The sequence below is a fragment of the Pinus tabuliformis genome, chromosome 1_2, assembly GCF_031772625.1.
Source record: "Pinus tabuliformis cultivar Carrire ecotype Pingquan chromosome 1_2, CPIR1, whole genome shotgun sequence".
Taxonomy (NCBI): Eukaryota; Viridiplantae; Streptophyta; class Pinopsida; order Pinales; family Pinaceae; genus Pinus; species Pinus tabuliformis.
Window position 1 is genome coordinate 1314875281 of NC_142298.1, and position 10211 is coordinate 1314885491.

General features: G+C 35.4%; 1 protein-coding gene across 2 annotated transcripts; it reads right to left on the reverse strand.

Moving 5' to 3' along the window:
- Positions 1 to 2569: 2569 nt before the first annotated feature.
- Positions 2570 to 7172, reverse strand: LOC149211054 (putative WRKY transcription factor 19). Of its 2 annotated transcripts, XM_089396886.1 has the most exons (8): positions 6453 to 7172; positions 6232 to 6342; positions 5759 to 6075; positions 5462 to 5634; positions 4385 to 5373; positions 4008 to 4271; positions 3805 to 3898; positions 2570 to 3273 (listed from the first exon to the last, which is right to left on the reverse strand). In XM_089396886.1, the coding sequence occupies exons 1-8, from the start codon at positions 7005 to 7007 to the stop codon at positions 2813 to 2815; spliced, it is 2964 nt and encodes a 987-aa protein (XP_089253012.1). In that variant the 5' UTR covers positions 7008 to 7172; the 3' UTR covers positions 2570 to 2812. The 2 variants fall into 2 exon arrangements, with proteins under 2 accessions (XP_089253012.1, XP_089253011.1); XM_089396885.1 differs by having other exon boundaries at positions 2571 to 3898; positions 6453 to 7169.
- Between the last annotated feature and the right edge of the window lie 3039 nt (positions 7173 to 10211).

Sequence of the window (10211 nt, forward strand, 5' to 3'; positions counted from 1 at the left end):
AGGATATTACCTTCATTCCTTAGGCTATAAATATCATTCTCTAAACCATTGTAAGGACTATTTTTATCTAGACCCTTTTTCTTATAGAAGTTAGAATTGATGGGGGGGGAAATAACAGATTTCTATGTAGGTATTTTTATCATTAATGTCAGTAATTTCTATCCAACTATATTGGTTATAAGGGTCATTTTTATAAATCCTAGCATGGGGGAAGATGTTCTTCTTAATGTAACAAGCTATACCCCCAATGCCTCTACGAGAGGATCGCTTGTTCCAGGTAGACCATAGTGCAAAGCCATCTATGTTAGGGACCTTAGATTCTTCGTGCTCCCAAGTTTCAACAAGCAATATAATATCAACATCATTCGAGATCCAACTTAGCTTGGGGCCTTTGTTCCATGGAAAGCCCCGACAATTCCAAGAAAGAATCCGGAGCATGTTGAATTTCTATTTATTACTATCTTTTTGGTTTCTATCTCGAATAACGACTTTTCTATTTCTGATTATTGCCCATTTTCCTTCCTTCCTAGCTTCTTTTACCTTTTGAACCTCCTTTCTTAATTCTGTTTGATCTTCTGGAATGAGATCTTCATTTATAAATATTCTCGTTCATTTTAGACTTGAGGTTTTACTAAGTATGTCATACTTATGGTCAGTAGAGCTCACCTTTATTTGGATCAGCCTTCCTTTATTCTCAGTTAATTTCCCCAACCTTGTTGCTTCTATGAGACACATTGTTTCAATTTATAATCTATTATGTAATTCTGTTTAGATTATAGCTAAAGTATTCTCATCTTCCTCATCTTTCAAACTGAAAATTATAAGATTCAAAACCCTTTTCTTATATTATTAATTTAAAATAATTTCATATATAAATTAATTAAAAAAATATATTAATAAGCATTTTACATCTTTGCAATTCAATATGACATATTGGGAAGTAACCATGTGGAAAATATCAATGCTTTTACTTGACAAATATAGTCCAAATAAATGTGATTGAGTTGTACCTAAGGTTTTTTTTTTTAATCTATGCGATATTAGCCATTATGTTAACGAGTTTAAAAAATGAGATTCAAGTTTATATTCTTGGACCAGTGCAGGTTTTATGTTATATATATAATTGATTTTAAAGTATTTTAAAATGTATATGATTACTTATATATAGTTTAAAAATATTTAAATATAATATTCTTATTACATTTACTTTAATCCTAAATCATGTTGATTGATGTATGCAATGATCATGCATCATTGCAAAGCATGAACTGAAAACATGTAATATTTCTTCTAAATCATATTGATTGATTGATGTATGCAATGATCATGCACCATTGCAAAGCATGAATTGAAAACATGTAATATGTCTTCTAAATCATATTGATTGATTGATGTATGCAATGATCCTGCACCATTGCAAAGCATGAACCGAAAACATGTAATATTTCTTCTAAATCATATTGATTGATGTATGCAACGATGGTGCACCATTGCAAAGCATGAATTGAAAATATGTAATATTTTTTATGTATTTAATTTTGAGAAGATAAAAATGATGCAGGAGGGTGTAATTTCTTTAATGACGAACGAACTAATTGACGGGTGGAAGCCCTGGGTGAAATTGGAAAACGGCCTTTAGGTACATTCACCATGTTAGTAAAGAGTACAACATTAAATAAGTGAACTGTATAACCAGTACAAAATATTAATTCCGAACCATAATGTTTATTTATCATTTTTTATAAATTTAATTTTAATTTCCATAAAAATTGTTATTTAAGTCATCAGCCTCATCCTAAAAGATCCAAAGTATCTCTCTATTTTAACTAGGTCAAAGAAGAAAATTAATATAGCAAAGATTGGAACTAATTCTCATGAGCTCCATAGTGAAACATGTCGTTGGGCAGTTCCTAAAACGCCATGGATGGAAAGGATCTGCCATATATGTGAGAATAGGAACATCGATGATGAAAACCACTTCCTCTTAGAGTGCCCCGCGTACAACCACATTAGATCTCAGTTTCACAATATTTGTTACAATACTAACCTTCCTAGCCTTTTACAATGTCAAAATTATAGTGAGCTCGGGAGGCTTCTCTCCAAGCTTTTTGAGCATAGGAATAAAATCTTAAATCAAAATAAATAATTTGTTTCTTTAGATCCAATAGACCATTGTTTAGTCTCAGCGGACGTTAACCATCATCATCATCAATAATTAATTAGAAAAAAGTAATTTATATTTAAAAAAAATAAATTTTATTTTCTATTTTTCAAATAATTTAATAAAAAATTTTAAAATTAAAAATTATTTTTTATTTTCCAAATAATTTAGTTTAATATTTATTTATTTTAAACTTAAATAAATTAAATAGAATGTGTTCAAATATTTCACAAAATTAAATAGACCTGGAAGTAAATTAAATAAAACGTGTTCAAATATTTCACAAAATTAAATAGATCTGGAAGTAAAAAACTTTTGACCTGGAAGTAAAAAAAATATAATGGCATGTATGATAAACAATATACTAGAACATGAATCAAATCCAAAAAGCAGTGAAGTACAATTCTCATAATTACATGCACTGTCCAATACTAGGGAAAAGAAATTTCATGAATCAATATTCAGGGTATAAACACCCAAACAGTCATTATCAATAATACCACTCATTTTACATAGTTTTACCCTCAGATGTATGGAACGCTGTTAATACTCCCGCTTCCTGTATCCACGCAAACGATGGCGTAACCACGACCAATTTCTTTTACCCACTCAATTCACTTCTACATTATGCCACGTCACATCTATACATCTTTACGTGAAATATTGATCCTTCGAAGACCACGGAGGCTTCTCGACTACGAAGACTTCTAAAGGAGCCAATGATATAAGATCTTTCGGCAACGCCCACAAATTTGAATGCATTAACTTTTTTAAAGATGGAAACCCAAAGAATGATTTTGGCAGTTCCCTTAAAGCCTTGCAACCTGAAAGATCTAATGTTTGCAAAGAACTCAAAGATCGTAAATCCTCTGGCAAGCTGCTCAATTTGTCACAATGAGTCAATTTCAATTCTCTTAAAGATTGAAGCATTGAAAACGACCTTGGCAATTCCTCTATAGACGAGCAAAATCCAAGATCTAGTTCTTGCAAAGAACTCAAATTCCCAAAATCGTCTGGCAATCTCTGTAGATTTGAACACGCTTCCAAGACAAATTGTCTTAAAGATTGAAGCTTTGAGAATGATGGTGGCAGTGCCCGTATAGACCTGCAATCTGAAAGATACAATGATTGCAAGGAACTCAAATATCCTAAATCCTCTGGCAAGCTCTTCAAACTGGAACAATGAAACAAGCTCAATTCTCTTAAAGATTGAAGCATCGAAATTGGACTTGGTAATTCCTCTATAGACGGGCAAAATGAAAGATCCAGTTTTTGCAAAGAGCTCAAAGATCCTAAATCTTCAGGCAATCTCTTTAGACTTGAACAATCAGACATGCACAATTCTCTTAAATATTGAAGATTTGATATTGGTCCCGGTACTTCCACTATAGACTCGCAAGATTTAAGATCCAATGTTTGCAAATAACTCAAAGATCCTAAATTCTCTGGCAAGCTCTTCAAACTGGTACACCCGAACAATATCAATTTTCTTAAAGATTGAAGCTTTGACACTGACGCTGGTAATTCCTCTATAGAAGGGCAATCTAAAAGATTTAATTCTTGTAAAAACGTTAATAAATCACCCAACTCCTTGGGCAGTTTTTTTAACACTGCAAAACTGAATAATCTAAGTGTTCTCAAACCTTGGTGCTGTTGACGATCACTTGAAGAGATTTCGAAGGCATCCCCAGACTGTAAACTCCCATCTAATTCCACGTGTTTGAGATTGGGGGGCATCTGCAAATTATGCAATCAAGATGTGAAAACCATTATCATAGACAGATTCAAAACTTTCTAACAAAAATGAGTGAATCGATCAAGACATTGAATATACAAGTAGACTTGCCTCCTTAAGGAAATTCAAATCCTGGGGTTGACATTTTAAGCATCTCAATTCCTTTGACTGGGACACATCGAACTGAAGATAGGGAACTTTTCCTTGAAAATAAACCAACTTCTCAAAGAATTTATCACAGGTTCCCTCCACTTTTCCATAAGATCCTAGTGCAAGAATTCTCAATGAATCACTCATAGAGTCTAATTTTCTTGCAGATATAAGGAATGTATCTTTAATTTCATTGAACGAGATGCCTTTGATCCCTTGAAGATCCTGCATGACAATATTAAGCGTAATTAAGTGAATCGTGAGAATCAGAGACATAGTACATTGTCTGGAAATAGATTTCTACCTATACAGGTTTCACAAGTTCACAGATTTCGTACCTTCTTTAAGAAATTTTCAATTTCATCTGCACTTTTGAATATGATTCTCGTTCCCTCTGACTTTTGGGAACCGATTGTCAAAACGACATCGTGTACTGTTACTTTCATGTTCTTGTCTTTGTTGACAAGCCCTCTCTTTTCTAGCACATCTATATTAGAATCTCCCACAATATTCCTAACTTCGTCCCAATCATAACCATTAAAAAATGAACAGATGTCAAGGAATGGATCTTTTACGCTTTCAGGGAGACTATTACAGGTAAAAAGGTACCCATCTATACGAGCGTTCCAATTACTTTGGTCTTCCATCAATAGATTAAAAGCTCTTTGTTGGCCGCCCTCTTCAAACCGTATGTATCTCGCAAGGACATACAGAAGCTTGGGAATTCCACCACAGAGCTCTACTATCCGTTGGAGTTGACCAGACTCGAGTAACACCCTGCGTATTTCTTTCTTCAACAAATTCATCGCCTCTGTAGCTCGAAGGTATTTCACATCATAGAATTTGACCTTGTCCATTGAACACCCTTGCCGCATTTCCCTGTCCCTTGTTGTGATGAGCAGCCTGCAGCTTTTGGCATTTTCCATATCCCTCGGCAAAAGTTTTTCCAGGGGATATTCTGCCAAAACATTGTCAATATAAATGAAAGCTACTTCTTTCTCTAATATGCGCCCAATTTCTCGCTGTCCATCTTCAAATGTATGAATATTCTCTAACACTGACCTCTGTTCTTCTTCTCTGCTTCCCAACATCAAATCTTTCAATATACATTTTTGCAACTTTACTATGTTTGGAGTTGAGTTTATATCTTCAAACAATCTAACCATAGAATATTTACAGCCTTCTATGTAAAGTCGTGCAAATACTGCATCAGCCAGGGTGGTTTTTCCCATTCCCCCAAACCCATGCACCATAACTGCTACTGCATTTTCTTGGCTTTCAGACTCTAGAAGGTCAATGACTTCTTCCAGTTGTTCTTCAATTCCAACTGAAACATAAAGCATATCACAAACCTTAACACAATACTAATATTTTAATAGTTCAAGGAAAAAAATAGGACGATTATCACTGCATACCTGCGTACACAGGGTATGACCGTTCTCGTTCTTTAACCGGCCGACGCACATTCGCACACTCAATGGCATCCAGAATACAAATCAACATTTGATTGTCCATACGTCTGTACATTATCTGTAACTTTTGTTGAAATTTAGCCAGCTTTTCCTTGTCCACGGATGTTGAGAAAAACCTGCCGGTAAAATTCCATTAAGAAATTCATTTCATTTTTACAAGTGTATCGATCGGGGTCACAACACAAAAAATGTAAAAGGGTCTTCTATGGGTGTAGACATACAGGAATCATTCTTACTCACCTAGAAAACTTTGAAGAGTTGATTTGAATGCAGCACATGAGCGCTCCTTCCACGATCATTTCTGTTGCGTTTTTTATTGAAGACTCCATCCCTTTTTTCAACCCAGGTCGTTCTTTAAGAGCTTTAACATGATGGGCCAAATTACTCATTTCCTCTAAAAGTGACAGACATTCATCTCGATTTGCAGCAACCATTTGAAATCTCTCCAATATATTTGCCACAACAAGAAGACCTGCAGCAGCCCAGTGTGCCTGCCCTAATCCTATTAGGAGATCCTTGACCACTTTCATTCCGTCGTTAGATGAAGTAATATCTTTCTGAAAAAACCAGGAAAGGGCAAAAACATTAGATAAATATTATTTGTATTCTCGAAATCTTAGAACAAAAATTAACACACACATATTTTGGAGGAATCTAGATTTGAGGTTATTCATACTCAGATTTGAAGAAACTCAATGATGTTTAATACTCACCGTAGCCCGAGCGCCTTCTGCTCCCTCCGATAAGATATCCTTGAGTCTCGAGAAGGATGAGCTGCTTGGCCAATAGTCGCCAGTCGATGGTTTTTTACCCGACGACTTTGTCTAAAATTAAAATGAAATATATTCAGCATGGTGTGTCCAGACATATTAACAAGAATCTCCAATACAATTCAGATATTCAGTTGGGCATGAAAAATGGAGATCCACCTTACCTTGATAATTTTGAAAAGGTCAAATATATCCTTGATGATGCCTTCAAGATTGATGCTCTCATTTTCCGCACCAACTGCAACATGATCTTCAATCTTCTTAGTAAGTTCGGGCACCGTTGAAGTGCTGGAAGAGGGATCACCACTTCCTGGAGCCTCATGGGGTCGGGGTTCACTCTGCGTTGGAGCAGAAGTAGTGGCACTTTCTACAGAAAAAGGAGAAACATCAGGAACAGTGGAGGCCGGAAGGTTGGTTTGGGGATCCAGATTGATGTTGTCATTCTCTGCACCAACTGCAACATGATGTTCAATCTTCTTGGTAAGTTCGGGCACCGTTGAAGTGCTGGAAGAGGGATCACCACTTGGTGGAGCCTTATAGAGTCGGAGTTCAGCCTGCGTTGGAGCAGAAGAAGAAGAAGAAACATCATGAGAAGTGGAGGCAAGAAGGGGGCTTTGGGGGTCCTGCCGCCTTAGATCGGGGGCGTCTTCGGAGGCAGAAGAAGAAGATTGCCTGTCGTCTCCTGAAAAGCAGGAAAAGAAACTGCAGCGTTTAGTCATTGCTGCTAAGGATGGCTATGCTGAAACAGTTCACTCCGACTATGGGAGAAGAGGAAATTTGAAAATTTGAGCATGAAGGTTTAAGTGGACAAAAGGAGTTCAATCACGGCGGATCACTACAGCTTGTTACAGCTGCTTAAAGGATGTTTTTATAGAGAATACAAGGCATCCAAGGCTTCACTATGCATTTACCCATCAAAGATTCGATATGCAATGTTAAAGTGAGAGTTCCGAATTCATTCCATGTGGCTGGCCAAATGTAAAGTGAAAATGATCCTTCAACGTGTTATTCAATATTTTGGTTTTATAAATTAATAATACAACTCGATACAAAATTCTGAAATTAATTACACAATTTAACAGTCATTCTTTATGTGAAAGTAAAGTGCGAGTTGTGAATTGTTCTTTACTTTAAAGCTAAATGAAAATGGGACTATGATACACAACGTCCATGTAATAAGTCATCGCAATCCTCGGCTTCCATACGCGACGCTAAGCTATCAGATGGCAATGGCAATCTTAGGCTTCAACTTTCAAAAGATGCCATACGCACGGCTAACGTGTAAGCAATTCATTTCAATAATTTATCATATTAAAATAAAAGTGAAAATGATTTAAAATATGTATATCACATGGCAATGGCAATCTTAGGCTTCAACTTTCAAAAGATGCCATACGCACGGCTAACGTGTAAGCAATTCATTTCAATAATTTATCATATTAAAATAAAAGTGAAAATGATTTAAAATATGTATATCACTTGGCAATCGCAATCTTAGGGTTCAACTTTCAAAGGTGCCAAACGCACCGCTAAGCTCTAAGCAATTCATTTCAGTAATATCATATTAAAATAAACGTGAAAATGATTTAAAATATGTATATCACATGGCAATAGCAATCTTAGGCTTCAACTTTCAAATATGCCAAACGCACCGCTAAGCTGTAAGCAATTCATTTCAATAGTTTATCATATTAAACTAAAAGTAAAAATGATTTAAAATATGCCAATATGTATATCACATGGCAATCGCAATCTTAGGCTTCAACTTTCAAATATGCCAAACGCACCGCTAAGCTGTCAGCAATTCATTTCAATAGTATCATATTAAAATAAAAGTGAAAATGATTTAAAATATGTATTAACTTTTTATAGAGATATAGTGATAGGAGACTTAAAATAGATTGTCGTTTTTTTTTTAATATTGGATCCCTTGGTTTTTATTAATTTGAAAAAAATAAAGATATAACCTAATATTCTGTAAAGCATGGTGTTGAAAAAGTCAGCGGATAAAAATGGGACCAGCAGCAGATCAAAATGGGACCATGAGCAAAAACTAAAAAATAACTACACTCTAAAAGACTCTTTTGATGGTCGTTCAGTTTTTTGATGGTGATTATAGTTCAAATACAGACAAAAAAATACTATGACGAGAACCAACAGCAGCTTGGTCATTAGTTACACTAACCATATATACCATACAGCAGCTTGGTCACTAGTTACACTAACCATATATACCAAACATAAACCATTAGTAATACACACTAAAAGTTTCTACTATGAAACTATAAACCATAAAAGTAACTCGTGACATGATAAGAAAGTGACAGTAATTTAATCATGTAGTATAACATTTATCATTGCTTCTTCATTCTATGGTGCAAAAGAGTGAGTGTTTGCATCTGAGATGATATACTATTCATTTTTGTTCAAGCAGACAACAATGCCATCCCTGTCTTACCCTAGATCCCTCAATATCCTTTTTAACTCTTCTTGACTTGCGAAGAGTTTGTAGTTATCAAATTCTTTATTGTGAAGTACCATGTGAACCAAGGTTTCCATCTTCTTGTGTGTTGAAATGGAGTTCATGAAATGCAATTTTCTCTTACAAAATTTGTCTCGATCTTGTACCCATTTTGTTTTATCAGAACCAACTTTAGTGTCGGAAAAATACAATCATTCCCCAAATTCTCTAGCCTAGAGGGTGCAAATTTATTTACGCACTTACGTGGGAGCAACGTCAAAAAAATTCACTACCTACTCCCAACCAAAAAGACACTGTTGCGTAGAGGAGGACGCCCTTGGTCTACCACCCCTTCAACTTATCAAACGTTGACATGGAGCCATGCTAAACTCGTACCTACAAGCAGTCTTGAGTAAAATTCTAGATAACCCACAAAACTGACTAAAGTGCCCGACTAAGAGAGATATGGTGTATGTGAGACCAAATACGCAGTGTTGAAATATTAATTTCCAACTGCTGCGTACTGTTTCCGAAAACAGCTAGTCTTCCATCGCACTGCTTTTCACGAGCAAGTGGTATTCCCTCCGGACGCAGCGATAACAATCATCGATTGACACGTGCCACAGTGGTTTTGTTAAAACGGTTTTCATCGGAGCATAAAGTTCGACAGAAATGGGCCTTGCAATATTGTCAACAGCCGTCCGATTAATGAGGGGCAGATCAACGATTGTGTACAGTACTGCAACATGGAGCAACTTATGACTTGATGTGAAATGAATTTTGTTTGACTGCCAGTGAAACAATAAATAAAATTAACTGAGGTTCGTAAAAGATTTTAGTTTATTATGTACGGGAGTATGGCACAATTAAAAGAAAAGTATGGTCATGGTTTTTTTTTAACTATTAAAAAATATGCAATGTAATATGTAATATGTAGAAGCGTGAAAGTGTGGGGATTTTTTTTGTTAAGGAAATGCAAGGGAAGCACGCAGCAGTGCGTGAGAAAAAAAAAAGAAAAAATTACACAACAGTGTAAAGAAAATTTGTATGCAGAGACATATTTTTATTTTGGAATGCAACGGCGTGAATGAAGAAATTTACACACAGCAGTGTAATATTGTGAAGACAGAGACAGAGTAATTTGTTCTTTTTGTGGAACCGAACCGTTCCTGGTGTAATCCCTTTGTTGAAAGGAAGATCTTTTATTTTGTAACAGCTACTGCAGTTTTATTAATGAACACAAAGTTTTTTAAGTGTGTGAAAACTCAGTTCTTTCCATCAAACAACTTGTTAGCTTCCCTGTGTTAAGATCCTGTGTAAAAACAGAGCATTGTTCTATTCTGTTCAAGCTATTTTTGTTTTGGAATTAAACAGAAAATTACCAACATCGTATCGGAGCTTGTCCAGGCTCTTTGAAGGTGTCAAAGAAGCTGAAGGAATGATTTCTTGCTGCAACAGCTTC

Bases quoted from the DNA above. Each gene is read 5' to 3' on its own strand.
- LOC149211054 (XM_089396885.1), bottom strand. From the start codon at position 7,007: ATGACTAAACGCTGCAGTTTCTTTTCCTGCTTTTCAGGAGACGACAGG. The intron at 6,343-6,452 runs GTAAGGTGGATC...TTTTAATTTTAG, and splicing joins ACCTTTTCAAAATTATCAAG to ACAAAGTCGTCGGGTAAAAA. The intron at 3,899-4,007 runs GCAAGTCTACTT...CATAATTTGCAG, and splicing joins ATTTGAATTTCCTTAAGGAG to ATGCCCCCCAATCTCAAACA.